The sequence below is a fragment of the Eucyclogobius newberryi genome, unplaced genomic scaffold, assembly GCF_026437365.1.
Source record: "Eucyclogobius newberryi isolate DKJ021-1_F unplaced genomic scaffold, fEucNew1.0.hap1 SCAF_20, whole genome shotgun sequence".
NCBI classification, from domain to species: Eukaryota; Metazoa; Chordata; class Actinopteri; order Gobiiformes; family Gobiidae; genus Eucyclogobius; species Eucyclogobius newberryi.
In genome coordinates, this window is record NW_027315835.1 from 7935688 (window position 1) to 7962616 (window position 26929).

Genomic DNA, 26929 nt, shown 5'->3' on the forward strand with positions numbered 1-26929 from the left:
GTTCTGCACCGACAAAGGTGTTAGTTCAAATGATAACTCCACTTTAGGTTTGGTTCCTTTATTTAGCGAACACCACGTTCACGTTAGCCAACACAACAACGTCTACTTCGGTCCCGCCCAGACACGTAATACAGGTAAACAGAACAGTATTGACCCCTAGCTGTCAGGCATGAGAAGTGAAACTTAGAGAAGTGAAATGTAAGAAACTAACAAAAGGCACTTGCGGTCGGGCCCAAAAGGCAGAGGAAGATGCTAACTATAGCAGAAAAAGTTAAACTTAAAACAAGAACAAACGTTTATACAGTACTTTTATTTGTCAAACAAATGCTTGGGCCTGTAAAAAGGGTTTTGTTCCTTGCTTTCAATGTTTTATGGAGTATTTCATTGTATAATAACTGTAAAAAAAGAAAGGTTTCTACTTCACGGATTTCGCCTATCGCGGGTTCTTTTTGGAACGTAACCCCCGCGATAAACGAGGGTTCACTGTACCGTAAATTCTGCACTATCGATTACCCACTGCCAAATGTATAAATAAGACTTTATACTGTATGTTGCGCAGGGAAAACATTTATACATTTGTTGAATATTGGCATACCGAATATTGGCATACCGTATTTTCCGCACTATAAGGCGCACTGGATTGTTAGGCGTAAATCACGAAATCACCCACTGTCAAATGTAAAAATAAGACTTTATACTGTATATTGCGCAGTGAAAACATTTATACGTTTGTTGAATATTGACATACCGTAAATTCCGTACTATAAAGCACACTGGATTGTAAGGCGCACTGTCAATGAATGGTCTATTTTCGATCATTTTTCGTATAAAAGGCGCACAGGACTATAAGGCGCATTAAGCGAAACAAAACATGTACCACACAAAATTGCTTCGAGGTCATTAACCACAATCAGAATTAATCCATATATAAGTCTCACTGGATTATAAGGCGCACTGTCGTTTTTTGAGACAATTAAAGGCTTTTAAGTGCGCCTTATAGTGCGAAAAATACGGTACTCACATTCCTTTGTAAACAGGTATTTGAGGCCTAGTTTTTTTGTAAACACTAAAGGAAATTATTAAATACTTAGAATATATACCTGCGAGTTCTTGTACAAGTAAATTAAGTAAACTGATCAAGCTTTCTGCCGAGTGATTTCGTGTTTTCGTTCTCCTTTTTTCAATAGTCGTGGGAGGAAACAAAACTATCTCAAAACTATTTTAGAATATTTTCACAAGGCTTGAATTGAAACCAAAAATGCTTACCGCGTTATTTCACCGTGTCTAATGACTAAAACGCCGTGTGGTTGTTTTTCAGTCCCAGCATGCGTGAGATGAGTCATGGATGATACACGAGGCTATTACCCGTGTGCCGTATTGTCTTTTTATTGTAAATGTGGCCGGGACTTGACAGAGCATTATACCTTGAACCAGCGTGGGAAATTATGTGGATTTGAATTAGGTGAAAGTGATGAGTAAGGCATGACTCAGGAGTGCGGCTGAGGGCCGTGGGGACTGCGGCCAAACAATGGGAGCAAGAAGAATAAGCGGGGGCCATTGAGTAAATTGAGATTAAAGCAGGGTCGGTGTGAGGGGGTTTTGCATTTGTTAATCCACTTTTGAGCAGAAACACTCATCTGGAGAAAGAACTTAAACTGGACTAAATGGGACTCAAATCCTGGACCTGGTGTGTCTTAACCTTGCTCTTTATTGTGTAGCTGGATGAACTACTCTGCTTAAAACAGGCTGTACTGATATTTTTTCTGTTAATGTTTTATTTGCATTTATATATAATTTTTGATTGTACATTAAAATAAATAAAGACATAAATACATAAATAAATACATAAATAAATAAATACATAAATACATAAATAAATACATAAATAAATAACGGTTTTGATATTTTAATAGTCATATGAAAAAAACTAAATCACAGAGCTGGTGAAAAATGTGTCATTTTGTGTCATATTTTCAACACTTCTGTGATTGACTCATTAAAATATTAAGATATTGGTATAATTTAATATTTTTAGTCAAAACAGAAGTTTGAAAAATAAATCATCTACTATATTTTTACAGGCGTCAAAAAAGTGGAGTAAAACGGTAAAAGTGAGTGGCAAATATGTAAATCTTCTAATAATGATTGTCAAGAAAATATATGAAAATTGTATTACATTATTATGGAAAATTGTCCAAATATGCCCAGAACATAAGAAAATATGGCCAATTAAAGCATGAAAAATGACAAAAAGTGGAGTTAAACAAAGTGGTAAAATCTGTACTAATAACCACACTGTTTAAGTAAAAACATGAATATTACTACTACTATTCCTGTGATTACTCATTACCGTCCTGCTGCTATACAACGCCGGCTACTACGACTCGTGCAACTACCACTGCTTCTTCCACGTTTAATTCATCTAAAATGTACATTATCTGTGTTTTTTGCAGGTACGATCTCGGTGAACAGCGTGCGAACGGCCTACACGGCCCCGGGAGACAGTGAGATCCTGGATTTGGACGACACGCTTTACCTCGGGGGGCTTCCAGAAGACCGCGCCGGGCTCATCTTCCCCACAGAGGTGCGCTTCACGGCCTGTTACTCGTGTCGTAAAAGTGTTGTAATGCGCCACCGTTTGGTTTAAACACATCAGCCGTTCATTTATTCAATTATTGATATTTTATTGCCCAAAACCAAAAAAATCGCTAAAGTTTATGACATTTTGTGGAACATTAAAGTCAATAGACCAGTGTGTATCCCTACAAAAAAACATAGAAATATACTGTGTTTTCTGGACTATAAGTCGCACTGGAGTATAAGTCGCACCAGCCAAAACATGCATAATAGAGAAGAAAAAAACATATATAAGTCGCACTGGAGTATAAGTCGCACCAGCCAAAACATGCATAATAGAGAAGAAAAAAACATATATAAGTCGCACTGGAGTATAAGTCGCACCAGCCAAAAAATGCATAATAGAGAAGAAAAAAACATATATAAGTTGCACTGGAGTATGAAATGCGGTTGCAAGTGTGAAAATAACAAATAATATCATAGTATAAGTCGCTCCGGAGTATAAGTATAAGTATATCAGTATAAGTCGCACCCCGATCAAAACTATGAAAAAAGGTGCAACTTATAGTCCGGAAAATATGGTAAATATAAATATAGATGGCAAATGAACTAAAAGTCTAGTCCATCAAAACTGTTAAGCCGAGGGTCTTCAAACCTTTTATTTATTTATATTTTTTAATAAATTGACTGGTGAGTCCGACATTTACAAAAAGGCATTTGATTTGTAAATTGTTGGAATGGAAAACCACATTTCCTTTGCTTATTTCCTTGTGTATGAATAAGACAATAGCACTAATACAGCGTTGAATCGTGACCTTTATTATCGTGACCCGCTGTAAGACCTGATGATTGGCCCATTTTTACTGTGTGACCAGCGCTCCAATTAAATGTGATTGTTTCTTTTGTGACGGGGAAAAGCCAAACGATGCATTGTTTATTCTCCACCTCTGGCTCTAAATCTGAAGAAGAGTCTTTTTTGTGTCGGTCCAAACTTGCCAAACATAATCATACACTTTTGTAATAATGTAAAGATGAACTATGAACTTTTAGACTAACACTTGTAGGTCTCCATGGAGATGAAATTAAACGTATCTATCTCCATGGAGACAAGCGCTGGGACTGGAACAGATCTTTTGAGAAAGAGAAGTGAAATAAATAAATACTGAATGAATGCAAAATAGATGAGTTTAATGTCGTAATGTGGAACGTTCCGGCAAGAAACATGAGGCTCTTTCTGCTCCTGAAGAACATAATTAACGTCAAAATCAAAATGTGTTATAAATTTGAACTAACTCACTGTTTAGTAAAGACACAAGTCAATGAATTACCTTTCAAGGCATTTGAAGTCCCCCCCGACATGCTCCTCCCGACGTGCTCCGCCCGACGTGCTCCGCCCGACGTGCTCCTCCCGACGTGCTCCTCCCGACGTGCTCCTCCCGACGTGCTCCGCCCGACGTGCTCCGCCCGACGTGCTCCGCCCGACGTGCTCCTCCCGACGTGCTCCTCCCGACGTGCTCCGCCCGACGTGCTCCGCCCGACGTGCTCCTCCCGACGTGCTCCTCCCGACGTGCTCCTCCCGACGTGCTCCTCCCGACACGCTCCTCCCGACACGCTCTGCCCGACACGCTCCTCCCGACACGCTCCTCCCGACATGCTCTGCCCGACATGCTCCTCCCGACACGCTCCTCCCGACGTGCTCCTCCCGACGTGCTCCTCCCGACGTGCTCCTCCCGACGTGCTCCGCCCGACGTGCTCCGCCCGACGTGCTCCTCCCGACGTGCTCTTCCCGACGTGCTCCTCCCGACGTGCTCCTCCCGACGTGCTCCTCCCGACGTGCTCCGCCCGACGTGCTCCGCCCGACGTGCTCCGCCCGACGTGCTCCTCCCGACGTGCTCCGCCCGACGTGCTCCTCCCGACGTGCTCCGCCCGACGTGCTCTTCCCGACGTGCTCCTCCCGACGTGCTCCGCCCGACATGCTCCTCCCGACATGCTCCTCCCGACATGCTCCTCCCGACACGCTCCTCCCGACACGCTCCTCCCGACACGCTCCTCCCGACACGCTCCTCCCGACACGCTCCTCCCGACACGCTCCTCCCGACACGCTCCTCCCGACACGCTCCTCCCGACATGCTCCTCCCGACATGCTCTGCCCGACATGCTCCTCCCGACACGCTCCTCCCGACATGCTCCTCCCGACATGCTCTGCCCGACACGCTCCTCCCGACATGCTCCTCCCGACATGCTCCTCCCGACATGCTCTGCCCGACACGCTCCTCCCGACACGCTCTGCCCGACACGCTCCTCCCGACATGCTCCTCCCGACATGCTCCTCCCGACATGCTCTGCCCGACATGCTCCTCCCGACATGCTCCTCCCGACATGCTCTGCCCGACATGCTCCTCCCGACATGCTCTGCCCGACACGCTCCTCCCGACACGCTCCTCCCGACACGCTCCCCCCGACACACTCCGCCCGACGCCCTCCCTCCGACACGCTCCGCCCAACGCGCTCCTCCCGACACGCTCCGCCCGACATGCTCCCCTTGACATGCTCCTCCCAACATGCTCCGCCCGACATGCTCCGCCCAACTTTAGCCTTTTAAAATCCAGGCTTAAAACTTATTTTTTCACTCTCTTTTATCATTCAGTCGGTTAGTGACAGTTTTTACTTAGATTTATGTTTCGTTGCATTTTTATTGTGAAGCACTTTTTTCACCTCGAGTGTCGTAAAGCGCTCTATAAATACAGGTTGATTGAATGAGAAAAAACGACTCTCATACTTAAACGTGTGGTTTCCAAGGCTACGTGGAAAATCGTGACACTGGAACAGTTATCGCATCTTGCACAGAGAAGATGTTTACACTGATAGTTGCTAAGGAGACGCAAGGATACTGAACTGTGAAAGATTTGTTGACTGATTAAAACAACCGATAAGAATATTTATACAATGTACTTATACCTGCGTTTATACCACAGAAATCTCATGCACTTCAGATGCTGTCAGGCATGATGATTTAATACTAAACACAAATTTAAAAACAAGAACAGTACAATATAAATAATAGAGAAACGTTCTGTGACAGTTCCATAAAAAAAGTATTTATATTATTTAATATTTATCTGGGTGAAATTAATTGCAGTACAGGCTCAGTGTCACAGTCTCGGGCCTCGTCTTGTTATAAATATTGTAAATTGTAGTCATTTTTAGCTTATTTTGGCATTGGATTTAAATAGTAGAAAAAGCTTCAGTTGTAGTCATCTGGACTCAGTTAGAAAAAATATTTTTTCTAACTGAGTCCAGATGACTACAACTGAAGCTTTTTCTACTATGGAACACGCCTGGACGAATGAGGGATTACACCGACATTGGATTTAAATATTTATGGCAAAAAACTGCTATAGAAAACATACAAATAAACCAAAAGTACTGCATTATGAGTATTACCATTTTATGTGACCATTTTAAATAAGTATTAGCGCCGTATAGCTAAGGACAAAGGTATACTTCGCTCACTATTGTCGCGGCGGCCATCTTAACCTCCACCTGTAACCCCGCCCCCCCCTCCCTCTCAGGTGTGGACGGCGCTGCTGAACTACGGTTACGTGGGCTGCATCCGGGACCTGTTCGTGGACGGGCAGAGCAAAGACATCCGCAGACTGGCCGAGGCGCAGAGAGCGGTGGGGGTCAAGCCGTCCTGCTCCCGGGAGCCCCCGAAGCAGTGCCTGAGCAACCCGTGTCAGCACAACGGCCTCTGCAGGGAGGGCTGGAACCGCTACGTGTGCGACTGCTCCGGGACGGGTTACCTCGGGCGCTCCTGCGAGAGAGGTGAGGAGGGCGAGGCGGGACGGGCATTCGGGGATGACAGGAAGGCAAAACGGGCAACACCGACGTGTGACTGGACCCAGGACTGGAGCCAGGACTGGAGCCAGGACTGGACCCAGGACTGGACCACACACGGACTCAACCCAGAAACGGACACTTTTAAAAGAATCTGGACTAAATGGGACAATTATTTTGAAACTTATGTGACTTAACCTTTCATTTTATGGTATTTTTTTATTTTTTTAATTATTATATTTGTTTATCTGTTAATCTCTTTTTTTTCTCACCTTCTTTCTTTTTTTCAGTTTGTAAAAAAAATATATGAATAATTAGAAAAATATATACAATTAAAATCAAATAAAAAAATAAATGACAAAAGGAGGTACGAGAACGTGCAAAAGTAGTTGTAGTTGTGGAAGTACTGTAGTATTACAAATAGTTGTGGAGGTACTGTAGTATTTCAAGTTGCAACAGTAGTGATTGTAGTAGTAGTTGTGGAAGTACTGTAGTATTACTAGCTGCAACAGTAGTTCTTGTAACCATGTTAGCAATTGCAGTAATAGTAGCAGCAGTTATAGTAGTTGTAGTATCACGCAGTAAATATAAAGGTGGAGAGGTATTTTGTGTGTGATTGTTGGGCCTTTCCTGGGAGAGTTATGGATGTAGTGAATACCTCTTTATGGAGCCTTTTATTCACTTTATTTCTTCCAAATCATTTCTGGCACGCTTCAGCACTGATTATCCACTTCAAATCGGGCCCTTTCACAATAAAACGATTCCGTCAGTATATTTTCCCCACAAGACTTTACGTGGAAGAGTCTGTGCCAAAAGTAAGAGCTCATTCTACACATTTTATCTCTGTTACTATTAGAAAACAACATTAGCAAAGTTATTTCACACTATTCTTCGCCCGTTTTTGAGGTACAATATACACAACTTGTACGACTGTGTACTTTCCCTGTGATCACTTTGAAATCCTCTTACCTGCACCTTTCATCGTCTGGAGTGATGTCAAATAGCGCTCGCGTAAAACGTCTGGAGTGATTAAGTCGATCTCTTTTCTAGTGTGTAGTTTGTACACAAAAGTAAATGCGACGATATTTGAGTTTGTAGCGGGAAATTAAAAAGCTGAGGAGACAATGATTGTTGTTGTAGCCTCGGTCTAAAAACACCTTTTTGAAGGGAAAGCCCCACGGGCCTCGAGTCACGGCGACGAGAGAGAAAACAGGGCAAAAGTGGTGATTAAAGTACAGGTGGTAGTAGTAGGAGTAGTAGTAGTAGTAGTAGGAGTAGTTATAGTAGTAGTAGTAGTAGTAGTAGTAACAGTAGCAGCAGCTGTTAAATAGGAAATATCATGAAAGCATAAAAAGGTGATGTTTTATTTTGTCGCCAAATGTGCAGAGCAATTAGTAAAGCCAAAAGTAGTAAGTTTTTACAGTATATTTATGTTTTGGGTTGTTTTTTGGGTTGAAATAGAATCGTAGAATGGTAGTATTAGTAGTAGTATTGGTAGTAGTAGCAGTAGTAGTCTTTGTAATAGTACCGTAGCTGTAGTAATAATTATAGTAGAAGTACTAAAAGAAAGTTCAAAGATATTTGGAGTTATAGTATTGATAGGAATTGTAGAAGTATTTTTTTAGTAGGAGTAGCAGGAGTAATAATAATAGACGTACTAAAAGGAAGAGGAAAGATAGTAGTAGTTGTATTAATAGTATTGCTAGGACTTGTATAAGTATTTTTTGTAGTAGTAGTAGGAGGATTAGGAGTAATAATAGGTATTCAAAGGAAGTGCAAAGTTAAGTGTATTAGTATAGGTTGTAGTTACAGTATTGACGGGGCTAGTTGTAGAAGTAGTTCTTGTACTTGTAGTAAATCTATTAGTAGTAGAAGTCGTGATACTGCTGCAGATGAAAGTATTGGTTGACGGGGAGAAAATAATGGAACAAATTTCAGGAACAATAAAGGCTAATAATGATGATAATGGTTTAGTACTGGTTGGAGTAGTAGTAGTAGTAGTAGTAGTAGTAGTAGTAGTGGTAGTAGTGATAGTAGTAGTAGTAGGGATCCATGAAGTAGTTGAACTAGTGCAAATTAGTAGTAGTAATAGTAGTAGTAGTAGCAATCGGGATCCATGAAGTAGTTGAACTAGTGCAAATGAAGTAGTTGTACAAGTGGAAAAGTCATAACTGGCAGTAGTAGTAGTATTAGTAGTAGCATGAGTAGTATTTATAGCTGACACTGCAGAGGGCGGTGACTCGGGCGAGAGGGGAAAATGGAGCAGCCAAATTGAACATGCGACGAGAGCAACGTGTGAAAGAAATGCACCAGCGCCAACAGAAAGTCATCTCCAAGGAGCCGAGCGCCGACGCCATCTTGGCTCATCAGGGGGAAAAGGAAAAGAAGTGACCCGTGCCAGTGAGAGACAGGGGGAGGGAGGGAGAGAAAGAAAGGGAGAGAAGGAGAGGCGCAAAGGCCGATGGAGAGGAGAAGGAGAGAAAGAAAGAAAAGTGAAAAGTCAAGGGGGAAGGAAGAGAGGATGGGAGAGAAAGGGGTAGAGAAAGAGAGGAGACGAGAGAGGAGAGGGAACGAAAGATTGTCAGCGAGAGGGACAGAATAGAGAGAGAGAGAAGGAAGGGGATGAGAAAAAGAAAGAGGAGGAAGAGCAAGTGAGGAGGCACGAGAGAGGGAACAAAAGATTGTGAGAGAGGGGGAAGAAACAGAGAGAGAGAAGGAAGGGGATGAGAAAAAGAAAGAGGAGGAAGCGAAAGAGAGAGTGAACGAAAGATTGTGAGAGAGAGGGACAGAACAGAGAGAGAGAAGGAAGAAGGTGAGAAAAAAGAAAGATAGGGCTGTGTTCTTGTGAGAGAGGGGGGAGAAAAAGGGAAGGGGAGAGAGATAGAAGGCTGAGAGGACGAGATAGAGATGGTGAAAGGAGAGAATGGAGGAGGGAGAGAAACACGGCAGGTAGAGGCAGCGAACGCGTCCAATCACCGGCTCCATCTGCTCCTCCATCTGTGCTTCCTTTAAATCCACCCAACCACCAGTTAGTGAACCCTCAGTGCACACGGGAACACTGCACCCGGGGGGAGAGAGAGAGAGAGGGGGAGGAAGAGGAGGAGAAGAGGAGGAGGAGAGGAGGAGGAGGAAAGGAGCCGGGCAAAGTCAGGGATGTTAGAATACTGTAGGTCGACAGGTGCAACAAAATGTACGGCGCGCTGGCCAATGCGGTCGAATCCAAACGCGTGTTGCACTTTGAAGTACCTGTTGGACGCCGGAGCCTAAATAAAAGGGGCGGGAAGTACTGCCAAAAATATATACTTACTGCAATATTGCAATATTCAGGCGGTAATATTACGGCAATACAACAGAAACGTGGTAAATGTGGCAGAATGTGTGTAAAATGTGACCGCAAAATGACACAAGACCTTCCCTGAGCGCTGATTGGCTCACTAAAAAGGGGGCGGGGCTTGGCATTCGCACACACACAAAAAAACAACTATTTATACAGAAAAGGTCACGTTTATTGCATAATTGTTTGTAAAAATGAAGAAGAAAAAGCATTTATCTCCAGCGACTTTCTGCCGTTTTCCAGACGAACGCTTAGATTCCTTCAAAATAAAAGATAAATTACCAACATTCTGCTCAACTATAAAACACCATCGACCTAAAAACCTACACAGTACTTGAAAGATTGCACACATATATTTATACACTCTTTCACACTTATACACTTTTATTACAGTTAACAGCTGCTATGATAAAAGTAGCGGTACTTTTAAACGTCTCAGTAGTAGTACTTTTCTTCACCTAAAGTACTCGTACGCCACAGACAGCGCTGACTTTACATCCTCCCCTCCGTCATCATTTCCACCCCGAGCACACCTCTCATCTCCTTCTACGACGTGCTCATATCTCTGAGAGCGTTCGGCGATAGCGCAATCGTTTCCTCGCCGCGACAACAACGACGACAACAACAAAAAACTCTCCCCCGCCTCTTGTCTGACTCCATCTTGAATCCTCTTTCACGGCGCCGCTATCAGTTCGCCCTCTGCCAATCTCAAACCCGCTTTTCTTTCCCCTTCCCCGTTTCGTTTTTCTCTTTCCTGCGCCTGAATTCAGAACGATTTTCGAGCGGTTCCGGCCCGATGCGCGCGCCTTCCACGCTCGCCGCTCCGTAACGTGTTTTCTATTCTCCATCGACACGCGATCTACTGTAGGCTTACGACCGCCTGACGTACAGCGCGGTGTACTTTTATGTGTACGTTTATGTGTACTTTTTCGGGCTGATTCTCTCGCCGCACGGACCAGGAAGTACCAGGTTCACATCCCTTTCCTCATGTGTTACAGTCAATGTGAGAAGAGATGTTAAGATGGAACATTTACACACGTATATGACCAAACAACAGTGAAATACTTTATTTCTTGATTTCATATTGTCCAATAAATGACGACCAATGATGTTTCTGGGGTATGTGAGCAGCTTTATCAAATGTATTGCCAAGTTACTGATGAAATATTCAATTAACATGTTGATTCAGCGCTTAAAGTGGCCGTATTATGCATGCTTGTCTTTGATTGGCTAGATTTGGTCACTTTTAAATTAGTATCTCACATTTCTAACTTAAAATAATGCCTACATTTGGAAAACACACGTTGCAAACTACACTGTGTTTCCAATGAAGTATTTAGGAGAATTTCGGAGCGCTCTCTTAAGTCATCAGCGGGATTGAACAATTAAAAAGGTAGTTAACAAAGCCCTTAGGCAACGTGACCGTATACGATGCATGGGCGATATTTACAATACTATCAGTCACCCGTAATGGAGAATTATGATAATCAAATAATTGCATTTTCTGATTATTATGAGTGCAAAATAGGTAGTTCTCGCACACACAAACACACACAAACACACACAAACACACACAAAGACACACAAAGACACAGAACAGCTGCGGGGGAGAGATATTTCAGCTGAACCACTTTGTCCTCGCCCCACACAGGACCACAGGCGTCTCACAGTAAATCTGTCATCTAAACGTTTTCACCGCGACTCGGAGTGAAAACATGAGGCAGCCGTCGTCAGAGCTCGACGTGGACACTAACCGGGTCGGACTGTGCGACCGGTTGTCCTTAATTTTAGTTCTTGTTCTTCCAAAGCAGAGTGAGGAGTGTTTGAGTGTTTGCGTGTTCTGTGAAGCTCGTGTTTGTCAGCTCCACGAATCACCCGATGCAAGACTTTAATCCACTATTTTTATTGTTTACGGTCAGAGTTGAGCCACATTTAGACCTTTAAACAACATTATAATGATACAATTTACTATCACTGTTACTGTCAAAATGAGGCTGGTTTAAAAAAGTCCAACTAGTAAATAAGATTGTCAAAAGCTAAAAAAAGTCCATGTTGCATGAAATGTAGGTGTGTTACGGCCGCTAAAAGTATTTAACAACGTATTTTTCGGATTATAAGTGGCACTTTTTTTTATTGTTTGGCCGGGGTGCGATTTATACTCCGGAGCGACTTATATGTGATATTATTAACTTATTCGTCTACCTCCGGAGTTTGTGGAGTTGTTTAGAAGAATTCAATGGATTTAGTGATTTGGGGTAAAACTGATGCTTTGGTAAACTTGTTAGGATGTTCTTTATGCTATAGTTATCTGAATAACTGTTCATATGTTACTGTAGGAATTAATAAGCATTTAATATTGTAATGCATTAATATACCTTTAAATGTTATTGCAGACTGGACACACAGACACACACACACACTCCAAATCCTGGCTCTGTCTGCTTGGTCTGTTTCTGCTCCCCCAACTTCTCTGTCTGGGTCAAGGGTCGCATCTCACGACCATATTAGGATGTCCTGGCAAGTGCAGCCTGGTACGGAGAGGAGATCCACTTGCTTATGAATATTCATATTCTTTGTTCTGTGTGTGAGAGGCCCTGAGATGAGGAGCAGACGTCTGAACCAACATTACGTTAACATACCAGACACTTACCACAGTTCTGTCTGTGCGTCATGTAGCTGAAGGTGTTAGCGTTAGCATACGTACACCTATTCACCATGTTCTCTCATCTGTTATTATTTTAAATTGCTTTTCAAAATGAAATGTCTGTTCTTAGCCTTGGATTTGATCAAATACATTTCCCCAAAGAATGCGACTTATACTCCAGTGCGACTTATATATGTTTTTTTCTTCTCTATTATGCATTTTTAGGCTGGTGCGTCTTATAGTCCAGAAGATACGATACATAAGTAACCCTGACGCTCTTGTTTGGTTGTAATTTACCAAAACACGACACAAAAAGCTCTCTGTAGATTGACTTACTTTCTCTCTCTCTAAAATCCTATACAGTTCAAAGTTATACAATTCAAACGATGCTTGCTAAACCGTGCATTAGCTCGCTCCTTCTCAACGCCGCTAAACGAACATCGGAGTGCGCGCGAGTCAAAATCCCCAGCGCTATTACACGCTGCTTTTTTGAAGTGTTCAAACTGGAGCTGTAAATCCACCAGAACTGCACATGCCGCACTCGGAAAGCCGCGCTGATGGGGAACGATAATAAGCCAAGAAAAAAACAAGTCGCAGTACAATTTGACAGACAAAGTAGAGCCTATTTTAGTACAATTCTTCATCGAATACTTCCGCGTTATCCCGAAGTTCAAACCAAACCAGGATGATTCAATTCCTCAAACTCTCACTTGCCTTAAAATAGGTACGTTCGTCTGCGGCGTGAGTTGGCGCCGAGCCGAGCAAAGTGTTCCTCCGGAGAGATTTGGATGACAGAGGTATTATTCGCAAACGTACAGGCTGTAAAACGTAGCCCCCACAACAACACCCGCTTTGTACCGAAATAATGTGTTTTTGACAAGCACGGACGCCTCGGGACGCCGGAGAGGCACCTGCGCTCGCCGCAAACTAATAAGCCAATTGATTAGCTATAGGCGCGTTCGGAGAGGTGTGGAGCTCGTGCGGTCAATGCGGCGTTCGAGCGGGCGGGACCGGAGGATTTGCGCCCGGGGATTCTCGCAGGATTTGGTGATTGCGATCTTCTTTTTCGATCGGCGTTCTCCAGCTGAAGTCACATTTCCGATAGCGCGGGGCTGTGTGACGTTTCGACGTGTGTTTTGAACCAGAACTCGCTGTCGATTGAGGTGTAAAATACAAACAAATGAAGCGGTCTATGCTGACAGCGCCCCCTACAGGTCGGACGACTCATTGAATTAAATTGCACTTAAGATAAATATATTTGAATTGTGCTAAAAATGCTAAAAATGTTAACACAGAATAGCATTTTTTTTTCGGTTTATAATTTCACTTCCTGTTCGTAATTGATGACATTATACTAGTAAATTACCCAGCAAACACTGGGCCAAAACTCATCTAATGTCACACTTTTTTTCATTTGACAAATAAAGGATTATCTTATCTCATCTTATCTTAAAATATATGAGAACGACTTTATTTTGTTGAATTCATGTTGTTAAATATTGTTTCTTTGTGTAAGTTATGAGGGTCCCTGGTGTGATGTCACTTCCTGTCATTCTCTACAGATTTTTTAACGTTTTCTCCACAAATACCTGCTCGATTGGTGTAACGGTAACATTTGAAAATCGTAAAAACCTGTCATAGTCATATTATAATATAATGCTGTAATAGTTCTGAGTATAATATTGAGTAGCATCGCATCCTTCAGTGCCACTGGGTCAATCTGTTGTGTCGCCATAATTGAGGAATATTCAGGCCACAACATATTCGTAAGAACTAAAAAATAATCTATCAATCAATCAATTCAGTTTAAATTCCAAACAGGTAAACCTAAAAGTAAAGTTTTTATTCAGAAAGGTTGAGTAGGAATTTGGTGGCTGTGTCATCAATAGTGATTTATTACCACTATTACCACGGGATAGGTACATTTTAGCAAACAAAACCCTAGATTTTATATATATAGAAAGAAATATATCCAATCGTGCTCATGTTTTTACACCAGGAAGACTCCGCCCTGCGCATTTCAATACAATCGTGTCGTTTTGTTCTTTTAGTGTCTCTCGATGGCTTTGCACGTCCCCACACCGCATCCAGTCTAAAAGTAATATTTCTGCCTCTTTATTAGCTGTAAATCTCAGAGCTCTGTAGCCAATATAAAACAGGGGTCCCTTGTTTTAGGACCGGCTTTTTCTTTAAAGGAAATAAATCATGACTTAAAGGTACAATCAATAAAAGCGTTATTGGCCCGTGAACAAGATGAACGTCATAAATTTAGATTCAAATATCAAAGGGTGTTTCGAGCTGTGGAAACTCGCCGTGGCCCAAACCGTCTGTATCTTTCTGATAAATTCTTGACCATAACATGACATTTAATAGAGCTTGTCAGATATTATAATGCTGTTGTTGAACCTCGCGATTGTGCAGCATGTGAGCGTCACAAAAAGTAAAACGTATTTGCGGATTGAACGGAAAATACACTAAAAACTAGATTTAAACAAGACCCATTCAAACAACTATCAATACTTATATTTAGTTACATGTTTTTATATATATATATATATATATATATATATATATATATATATATATATATATATATATATATATAAAACCTCATAGTAACATTAAACTACTAAACTACTATTGAAAATTGCATTCTCTGGACTAAATGGGACCATTCTTGCCTTAACATTTATTTTCATAGGATGCCTTATTTGTATGTTTTTTTTCATAGCTAAAATTTTAAATTGCTAAAATTTTTCATCGCTAAAATTTTTATCAAAAAAATTAACCAATATTTATTTTTTCCTCTGGCCTTACTCTTGTATGTTTTTGCTTGTCAAGTGTTTTTTTCTTCTTTTTTTCTTCTCTTTTTTCTTTAAATTTGAAAAAAACAAAAAAAGTTGAAAAAATAATAATAAATGAAAACAACATTCTATAGTCTTAAAAAGCATCACAATCTCCTTTTAAAGTAACAAATTAAGTAAAAATACAGTTGTAAATATCTTTAAACCCGGCGCTGATATCACCCACATGTATCTGAGTAGTATTCATTCCGTGTTCTTCTTTGATTAATCCCGAATTGTTCATTAAACTGAATTGAATCATGTTCCACTTCGCTTGCGTTGCCATATGTCTCCATTTCGGGATTTATCACGCATTTGTTTGCAAACTTTCCCGGGGTCTACTGCATCACGATAATTAAAACGCGTCACGGTGCGCAATTTTCATACTAATATACTCCGTCATTTTGTGAGGCGACAATTATGTACAACTTGAATTCAAACTTTGGGTGAATAATGTTGGCGTAAAGTACGGTAAAATGTGGCGGCTGAAATGTGGATTAAACATTAAACATCAGTGAGTAAAACATAAATAAATAAGAGAAAAGCAGTGATATTTTCACACAACATGCTTGAAAAATAGCGTTCGCACTAAATCCCTGGCAGTAGCTTTGGGCCATTCTGCTTTTTTTACACTCATTTTCGAAAAACTTTTGATTTACCCAGAATCCTTTGTACCGTCGCCAGGAACTAGAACGCTTTGTGCCACAGCTGAGCCCCGCCTGGGTTTGTGTGTCTGTCTCTGAAGAGTCCAGCCTTAGGTGAAGGAATGTGCCACGCAGAAAAGAACAAAAAGGCACGAGTTCGTCACGTGAATTCAAGAGCTTAACGGCGCGTTCGCACGTCAGAACTCAGACTTAACCCGGACTAAACTGAGACTTAACCTGGACTCGATCAAGACTTGAACCATACCAGGACCAAGGACCAAGACCTGCACCAAACCAGGACCAAGGACCAGCACCAAACCAGGACAAAGGACCAAGAACCAGCACCAAACAAGGACCAGAACCAGCACCAAACCAGGACCAAGGACCAGGACCAGCACCAAACCAGGACCAAGGACCAGCACCAAACCAGGACAAAGGACCAAGAACCAGCACCAAACAAGGACCAGAACCAGCACCAAACCAGGACCAAGGACCAGGACCAGCACCAAATCAGGACCAAGGACCAGCATCAAACCAGGACCAGCACCAAACCAGGACCAAGGACCAGGACCAAACCAGGACCAAGGACCAGCATCAAACCAGGACAAAGGACCAAGAACCAGCACCAAACAAGGACCAGAACCAGCACCAAACCAGGACCAAGGACCAGGACCAGCACCAAATCAGGACCAAGGACCAGCATCAAACCAGGACCAGCACCAAACCAGGACCAAGGACCAGGACCAAACCAGGGCCAAGGACCAGCATCAAACCAGGACAAAGGACCAAGGACCAGCACCAAACAAGGACCAGAACCAGCACCAAACCAGGACCAAGGAACAGGACCAGCACCAAACCAGGACCAAGGACCAGGACCAGCACCAAACCAGGACCAAGGACCAGCATCAAACCAGGACAAAGGACCAAGAACCAGCACCAAACAAGGACCAGAACCAGCACCAAACCAGGACCAAGGACCAGGACCAGCACCAAATCAGGACCAAGGACCAGCATCAAACCAGGACCAGCACCAAACCAGGACCAAGGACCAGGACCAAACCAGGACCAAGGACCAGCATCAAACCAGGACAAAGGACCAAGAACCAGCACCAAACAAGGACCAGAACCAGCACCAAACCAGGACCAAGGACCAGGACCAGCACCAAATCAGGACCAAGGACCAGCATCAAACCAGGACCAGCACCAAACCAGGACCAAGGACCAGGACCAAACCAGGGCCAAGGACCAGCATCAAACCAGGACAAAGGACCAAGGACCAGCACCAAACAAGGACCAGAACCAGCACCAAACCAGGACCAAGGAACAGGACCAGCACCAAACCAGGACCAAGGACCAGGACCAAACCAGGGCCAAGGACCAGCATCAAACCAGGACATAGGACCAAGGACCAGCACCAAACAAGGACCAGAACCAGCACCAAACCAGGACCAAGGAACAGGACCAGCACCAAATCAGGACCAAGGACCAGCATCAAACCAGGACCAGCACCAAACCAGGACCAAGGACCAGGACCAAACCAGGGCCAAGGACCAGCATCAAACCAGGACAAAGGACCAAGGACCAGCACCAAACAAGGACCAGAACCAGCACCAAACCAGGACCAAGGAACAGGACCAGCACCAAACCAGGACCAAGGACCAGGACCAGCACCAAACCAGGACCAAGGACCAGCATCAAACCAGGACAAAGGACCAAGAACCAGCACCAAACAAGGACCAGAACCAGCACCAAACCAGGACCAAGGACCAGGACCAGCACCAAATCAGGACCAAGGACCAGCATCAAACCAGGACCAGCACCAAACCAGGACCAAGGACCAGGACCAAACCAGGACCAAGGACCAGCATCAAACCAGGACAAAGGACCAAGAACCAGCACCAAACAAGGACCAGAACCAGCACCAAACCAGGACCAAGGACCAGGACCAGCACCAAATCAGGACCAAGGACCAGCATCAAACCAGGACCAGCACCAAACCAGGACCAAGGACCAGGACCAAACCAGGGCCAAGGACCAGCATCAAACCAGGACAAAGGACCAAGGACCAGCACCAAACAAGGACCAGAACCAGCACCAAACCAGGACCAAGGACCAGGACCAGCACCAAATCAGGACCAAGGACCAGCATCAAACCAGGACCAGCACCAAACCAGGACCAAGGACCAGGACCAAACCAGGGCCAAGGACCAGCATCAAACCAGGACATAGGACCAAGGACCAGCACCAAACAAGGACCAGAACCAGCACCAAACCAGGACCAAGGAACAGGACCAGCACCAAATCAGGACCAAGGACCAGCATCAAACCAGGACCAGCACCAAACCAGGACCAAGGACCAGGACCAGCACCAAATAAGGACCAGAACCAGCACCAAACCAGGACCAGCACCAAACCAGGACCAAGGACCAGGACCAGCACCAAACCAACACCAAGGACCTGCACCAAACCAGGACCAAGGACCAACAATTCCTTAATCTTGATTGAGTCATTTGGAAAAGCTTTTGTTTTGTCGGTCTAGATTATTATTATTTTTTTTTACCAATTTATTTAACCATTTAAAGGCACACTACGCAACATTTCTGGCAGAGGATCAGCTGCCCACTTGTTTTCCGCTGACATGTTGTTGGTCTGTCCCGGAATGTCCCCAGGTTACAGGTCAGACCCCCGCTCGCGTTAAGAATTCACGTTTTTCAAGCCGTTTCTGAGCAAAAAAAAGAAACTTGCAATGGAATAAACGCAAACGAGACGAGCTGTAGAATAGAGTAGATTGTACTACATTAATGCCACACTGCAAAACATTCCGGGCGAGGTAAAGACATTCCCGCTGAGACAAAAAAAAAATTGCGTAAAAAAGCGTATCAAAACTTGCCACAAATACATTGAAAAACAACATTAAAAAGCTACAGTAAACAAACTAGAATGACTAAAAAAACGGGATATTCTCAATGTAAATGTTTTATTTTTGCAGTGTCTGTGTGTGCGTCTCATCCGGGACGGGCATGCACGGGGCCGCGGGCGTGCACGGGGCCGTTACTTATGTTATCTGTGCCGTAACAGGCCAGCCACCTCCCTCCCGTCGCTCCTGTTCAACTTAATGAGAGCGGATTTGCATTTTCGCCGAGAGCTTTTTTTGTCTTTCGCTTTCTTTCTTTCTTTCTTTCTTTCTCCTCGCTTTTTTTCTGCTTCCCCAAAACCCCTTTTCTCTCCTCGCTAAAAACCCACTCACTCGCTCGCTCATCTGTATGCAAGCAATCTCCTTTCCGTCTCGTTCCCGGGCGCGAATCGTCTCCCGCAATCTAAAGCAGCCAAAACGGAAAAAACGAGCAGCCAAGACGTCGGCGATGTATTGTTTAGGTGTTGCCTGTAATAAGAAACGTGCTCGGAAAATCTGCGAATAATCTTCCCGAGCGAGGCTACGTTAGGTCATCTGCTGCTCGGCGCGTCTGAACGTCGAGCGCCACCTACTCGTCGCCATGGAGATGTCATTGCTCTGCAGAGAATGTACCACAGTCTTCAGTCGCGTGTTTTTGCGACTCTGCACCAGTGTTGGAAAATGCAAAAGTCAAACTACTGTTGTGAAGTTAACTTTTTACTTTTTACTTCACTACATTTGAGAGCGGGTATTTGTACTTTTACTGCGTTTTGAAGGGGACTGATATGTAAAAGTTTCGTTATGGTTTAAGACGCCTGAAATGAACATAGTGACATTCTTAGTTCAAGTTTTTACTATATATGAGTAGATAAAAAAAATAAAAATAAAAATGAAAATAAAAATAAAAATAAAAATAAAAATAAAAATAAAAATAAAAATTAAAATTAAAATAAAAATAAAAATAAAATTAAAATTAAAATTAAAATTAAAATTAAAATTAAAATTAAAATTAATACAAAAGTGATGACTAGATAAATTAAGTTACCAATTCTACCAAGTCCGTTCCAAAAACAGCACAATTCTCTATTAAAATTACCACATTCTATGCAATGTTTTTTCCACTAGAAAAATGACATATTTCACCTTTAATTTCACCATCCATTCTCTTTTGTGCGGCGCATTTTAGCACATTTCTGATTAACTGCATTAACATCCTCTTCACTATCGTTGCCAGAAAACAAAACACATTTTCAAAGATCAGATTTTTTTTGTCCACATTCCAACAAAAGCGCTGTAGTTATGCATGTAATTGTCCATCGAGGTCCTCCGAGGTGAGCCCGCCGGCGACAGAGCGGGTAGCTGTGCCAAAGATAAGATCATGAATATGCAAATGAGTATGCAAATCTACAGAACAGCGGATCACCTGAGCTTGTTACGTTCTGACTCCGGGGTCCAGGTTGTCAGAAGCGGTGGCAAACACACGGAGCGCTACGCATTTGGATTCAGCCGTATCATCGGACCAGCCAACCATCTGCGGCTATTTTTACACATCCGCTGCGAAAAAGAAGAACATCTATTTGAATTCTTGCTTTATATTAATCTTGATTGTTTCGAGAAAGAGATATTCATGTACTGTATTTTCCAGACTATAAGTCCCACCAGCCAAAAAATGCATAATAGAGAAGAATTAAACAAATAAGTTGCACTGGAGTATGAAATGCGGTTGCAAATGTGAAAATAACAAATAATATCATATATAAGTCACACTGGAGTATAAGTCGCATTTTTTGGAGGAAATGTATTTGATAAAATCCAAGACCAAGAACAGACATTTCATCTTGAAATGCAGTTTAAAATAATAACAGATGAGAGAACATGGTGAATAGGTGTACGTATGCTAACGCTAACACCTTCAGCTACATGACGTATGCTAACGCTAACACCTTCAGCTACATGAGGCACAGACAGAACTGTGGTAAGTGTCTGGTATGTTAGCGTAACATATGAACAGTTATTCAGATAACTATAGCATAAAGAACATGCTAACAAGTTTAGCAAAGCATCAGTTTTACCCCAAATCACTAAATCCATTGAATTCTTCTTCCTCTGTGTCACTTCTAAACAACTCCACAAACTCCAGAGGAAGAGGAAGTGCAGATTCTTCTTCTGCGTCGCTCTTGCGTTTGCCAGTGTGAAAATAATGAACAAAATTATATAATGATTTAAGAATGTGTTAATAATATCACATAAGTCGTTCCGGAGTATAAGTCGCATTCCAGCCAAACTGTGAAAAAATGTGCAACTTATAGTCCGGAAAATACAATATTTATTATTTATTTATTATTAAGACAGTCCATCTAAGGTTAATGTATCTGTCTTTTATTAGGACTGATGTTTTTATTCATTTTTTTAAATCTGTCTACGAACTGTAAAGACTCAAATCAAACAAAATATAGATCCATTTAAGTTAATTTATCAACCCGGACAGTGTTATTACATCCGTAAGTCATAAATCAACGTTTGAATATGAACTTTTTGCTTTTGTTGTCGTTAGCTCCGTGTTGACGTTAGCAACATTAGCACAACAAGGCATTTCTAACTGCAGAGGCTCGACTGCAGCAGAGGGGCAGGTTCACAGACAGCAGGGGGCAGTAGAGAGCAACTAAAGAGAAAATAACACCAGTACTATCATTATTTAAACTGTCGGAACTTCATCCAAACGCTCTGGAATGTTCCCCAATATGGCATTAAACTTGGATGCATCTCCATGGAGCTAGATTTCAGGTCAGATCTGTGTAGAGGCGAGCCACATCACACGAACAATGCCTGTTCTTCAAGACATTTTTGAGCAATAAAAACACGTAAAAACATATAGATAAATGCGACATAGTTAATCAAAGGCAATACTGTGAAATATTCCAGGCAAAGCATTAAAGATTCCATGCAGACACGCAGTTAATGTAGTCATAACGTATTCATAATGTATTTGTATTTGCTTGTCTATATTATGTAATGGAGGACTAAAGGAAATAAAACTGAATACAGGGGAAGATTGATAGATTTTAGTTTTATTTTTGTCTTTGATTTTGGCGATCGATTACGCAGCCGAGCGAGCAGACGCACGAAGAACACGCATGAAGAACACGCATGTCACACGGAGCTGATTCAGACTCTGCGTGCTCAGGCCTGCAGCTGTCAACCTGCCACTCACAGCTGACCGTGTCTCTGCCCACTGAACGCCACACTCCAGCGAGATGTGTAATATGCGGTCGCCATGACGAGGGAAGGGAAGGAAACGTACGAGAAAACGGCCGCGCAATCTGGTTTGGTGTAGATTGCTGTAGATTTGGCGCAGCCTCGCTTTCAGTCGCTCACGTCCGGGGCAGCTGTGGCTACGGGGGAAGCTTACAGAGTGTGTCGTGAATGAAACATACATATAATAATGTAAATGTAAATGCGTTTAACCTTGCATTTAGCGTTTTTGTAGTTTGAACAATCTCAATTAGCCAAAATATCTGTTTCTGTGGCGTCCTATTACGTCTTAAACCTGTAAAAAAGATATGAAAGCCACAGTTTAGACGTTAACAATTGTTCTCAGGACTAGGGCTTCAACCGACCGTCATTTCACCATGACGATGATACTTTTACTACATTTGACCCAGATAAATCTAAAGTGATGTCGTTTGATGGAGTATACTTGCAGACAAAACAGGTTTTCCACACAAACGCCCAATTTTACACATTCTTCGTGCGATTTTGACATAATTACTGCTTTGTCTGAGTCATACAACCTGTTTTCGCAGCACATTTGTCTATGTACAGCCAAGATAACACTTATCTGATTTATAAATTAGTGGACAATTATTTCAGTGCTTGATTACCGTATTTTCCGCACTACAAGGCGCACTTGAAAGCCTTCAATTTTCTCAAAAAACGACCTTATAATCCAGGAAGCCCAATATATGGAGTAATTCTGGTTGCATTTACTGACCTCAAAGCGATTTTGTGTGGCACACGTTTTGTTTCACTTAATGCGCCTTATAGTCCGGTGCGCCTTATATATGAAAAATGATCGAAAATAGACCATTAATTGACAGTGCGCCTTATAGTGAGGAAAATAAGGTAGTTGTAATTCCTTCATTAACTTGTTTTCAGTCTGGACACGGATAGGTTTTGTTTCTAAAATACTTTTACTGGTTTACATTTATTTAAAGGTGCTATATTTGCATTTGTTGGTGGTTTGGTCTGCCACTTGCCCTGAAAGTTCCACAGTATGGAATTAAAATGTTATTCTCTCATGAGTTTCTCGTTAAAAATCAACGGTGGTGTCACTTGCTTGTCGTCACGGAGACAAGCAGGGGGCGTAACTTCCAGATGAAAATGCACAAAGCACCTTTAACAATTATTTAGCTTTTTTAAATTCAAATTTTTCCAGCAAAATATATATATATTTTATTATTATGTATTATTATTTATTATTATTTATTGTTATTTATTATTATTTATTATTATTTATTATTATTTATTTTATTTATTACTTCCCCCCTTTTTTTACTTTTTTATATCATTATTATTATTTTTTTTTTAATTATATTTTTTATTTAAGACTATTATTAACTGATCCTTCCCCCTTCCTTCTCTCTCCAGACGCCACCATCCTCTCCTACGACGGCAGTAAATTCATGAAGGTGCAGTTGCCCGTGGCGATGCACACGGAGGCGGAGGATGTGTCTCTGCGTTTCAGGTCTCAGCGCGCCTACGGGATCCTCATGGCAACCACCTCCCGAAACTCGGCCGACACGCTGCGGCTCGAGCTGGACGGGGGACGGGTGCGCCTCACCGTCAACCTGGGTACGACCACTCCCGCTCCCGCCGCACCTGACACCATAGAGTCATGGAGTATTCGAAAACATGTCAACAAAAATGTATAATGCATAAGTTACATAAGTGCTAATGAGTTTGAAGAAGGCACTTAAGCACTTGTAACGATGGTACAAGTGACACATTTTGACAATTTGATCATTTCTTGTGGTGCAATGTAAGTCTGGGCAATATATAATACGTGCAATAACATACAAATACTACATAGTCAGTTACAAACAATCATAATTTGCCTGTTCTTATATAGGAAATAAAATGTTGATTATGTCAGTTTAAATCGGTAAAATTCCTAAAATTTGAATCATGGTGTAGCTGTTACTAAATATTTTTTATTGATGAAATACAGAATGTTCAGTGTTGCTAAATCTGATATGGAAAATTGCAAAAATAAAGTCAATATAAACTGTAAATACAAGAAAAAAAAATATGGCAATTTTTTCATCCAAAACTGTACTATTTAAAGCGCCCCCTACAGGTCGGACGACTCATTGAACTAAAATGCAATTAAAGATTAATAATTTGGAATTTTAAAAATATTTATTCTTTATTCTAAATTATGAATTAATTTATAAAAAAATTATCCTAAAATAGCACATTTTTTAGGTTTTCTTCCTGTTTGCAATTGATGACATCACACTTGGAAATTACCCAGCAAACACTAGGCCAAAACTCATCTAATGTCACACTTATTTTATTTGACAAAAAAATATATGAGAGCGACTTTATTTTGTTGAATTAATGTTTAGAATGTCAAAAAAGTTATTTCGTTGTGTAAATTCTGCATAAACTTTGACTGGAATTAGGTGGTGCCTGGTGTGATGTCACTTCCTGTCACTTTCTACACATTTTTCAACGTTTTCTCCACAAATACCTCCTCTATTGGAGTAAAACTATTATTTATATATCAACAGGTACAAATACACCAAACAATGTCAAAATTAGAAAATCCTATACGTCACTTTAACTACTACAATGAAATGATTAGTCACCGAAGAAAAAGTTTGGTTTATTAATTAAATTAATAAACCAATCTTTTTCTTCTTTCTACTAAATGACTAAAGACCAACAGCACTATTTATATCAATAGTCAGGCACTTTAACTTACTAATACCTGCTTTGGTGTATTTACCTTTTACAAACCCATGGTCATGACAGAACAGCACAAGTATTGCAAATAAACGTATATAAAATGTAATATTGCCCAGTCGTACGTTTACCTCTTGCTAATGCTTCAGTTTGTCAGTGTCTGTAGTATTTTGTTGTTGGACAGAGGGTGACGCTTCCGCCGCATTCTCTGCTCACTGCCAGGAGACCCCCGCACCCGCTCGCCACGGCAACCACACAACCACACAACCACTAAAGCGGCTTTAATAATGTACATACAGTAGTAGCAACGCACACAAGAGGATTTATAAAGCATAGATTGAACCCTGCGCTTTTGCTCTTATCTGTGGGTGTCAGAGGGCTGGAAAAAAAAGAGGACTGTTGCCATGGAAATGACCTGTTCAACATATTCTATGTTTTCAATGGTCAAGTCCTCAGGAGGAAATGTGACAGAAACTCACGGGTCATTTCAGAGCAAAATATAGACCTATTAACTTAAAAAATTACATTTTTTAGTTATTTTTTAATAGATTCTCTACCAAAGTTTATGTATATACCATTTTAACATCTTCCAGACAGAAATTTATTTATTTATACACCTTATTTTGCCCATGAAAAGTCAAAAATACTGATGGATTTTCAAACTAAGACTATATATTTTGAATTCTACATATGTACATGCAGTATATATACGTACTTTCACAGGCACATACACATAAGTACATCTGCGCTTCGTTTTCGCCGCCCTCTTTTGGTCTCTGGTTGTTTGCAGCCACGCCTCTCTGTGGTTGACGCCTCACGACACACCAAGGCATTCTGGGTAAAACCTTAAAAGGGCCAAAATGTTTCCGAATCTTCCCGTTTTCCGCGGAGATTCGTGCTTTGGGACGAGCGACGGGATCGGTAAAGTGGGGGCGGGTCGGATGCCGGACGCGGACTCCGACGCCATTGGCCCAGCTCGGTCTCATGAGGATTGTGATTGGAGGCTGGATATGTCGCTCAGACCAAAGCAGCCAATAGGCACCGGGCTCACGCTGGGACAGAACGCTCCTTGATAATATATTATTTTATTAGCATTAGCGACTAAATATTATGCATTAGAATGTTTTTATCATCTAATTTGAATATAATGGCAGTGTACTGAAACTTGTCACATTTTCACAACATTTTAGGAAGAACATTATGTCATAGTTGTAAAATAGTTTCAGTATTTTAACTTAAATATTAAATCAGAGCAGTTTTTATAGTTTTAATCAGTTCATAATATTTCAGTCTTCAGATTTGCGTGATTAAAATGTTTATATTGTTTCATCTTACCTAAATATACTGTTTATTTTAAATAGTTAATTATCAAAAGTAGAATAACTTGCACATTGGAACAACTTTTATCTAATTCTTGGGTAATTTTGCCTCATACTAACTGACTAACAATTGAAATTATTTCGATAAAATGTTGATTTAATTTATATTGATGATGGGAAAAAATAAAAAAAATGTTAAACACAAATTGTAGAACTCTCTTTAATAAATATATGATGTGATCTTCAATTAGTTCTGCAAGACTAATTTTAAAGAGTACAAGAAATGTCCTTTTTTTGTCCCATTTACGTATAGCCTTCAGTATTGTTTTGAGAAATATGTTTTTTTAGTACTAGACAATGATAAGGATAAAGTAAAATAATATAGCTTTCCTGGGGGACATGTTCCCAGCGTGGCGCGGCGCCGGGGGGTAAACAGGGGTGTGTCGATGGGTGCGTCCCCGGGGCGTGGGCTCCGTTCTGTGGGCGGCTCTAACCCTCTGCTCTGCTCTTCCTCCAGACTGTATCAGGATTAACTGTACCGCCAGTAAGTGACCCTACACCTCCCCTCTAACCCCGCCCCTCTCTGCCCCGCCCCTCCTCCCTCCCTCCCTCCCTCACCCGCTCCGTTTTCCCTGTGCGAATGAGCGAGCGTCTCCGTGTGTCACTCTGCGGCTATTGTCATCGTCGACGTCTTTGTGGATCCTTCAAGCTTTCAAGCCACAAACTTTCATGCTTTTGTCCATTCCAGCGTAGTAAATTTGTACTGCATGACATAACACAATATTTGGTAGATCTTAACTAGGGTAACATGGAAATAAAACTAATTTAGCTTGTATTGAAGTGTTTAATATCCATACGATTGAGCCAAAAA

The 26929-nt window shown here is 41.7% G+C and overlaps 1 protein-coding gene across 17 annotated transcripts in view; it reads left to right on the forward strand.

Annotated features, from left to right (window-relative positions):
• The window catches only part of nrxn1a (neurexin 1a), a 177317-nt gene that overhangs the window by 77592 nt on the left and 72796 nt on the right, over positions 1-26929 (forward strand). For 10 of the 17 annotated variants that reach the window (XM_072456744.1, XM_072456745.1, XM_072456743.1 and 7 more), the window contains 4 exons: positions 2454-2584; positions 6150-6402; positions 23420-23623; positions 26576-26602. In XM_072456744.1, coding sequence (XP_072312845.1) covers positions 2454-2584; positions 6150-6402; positions 23420-23623; positions 26576-26602 — 615 coding nt within the window. The remainder of the gene's footprint in view (positions 1-2453; positions 2585-6149; positions 6403-23419; positions 23624-26575; positions 26603-26929) is intronic. The other 7 variants (XM_072456739.1, XM_072456742.1, XM_072456748.1 and 4 more) reach the window with 1 other exon arrangement.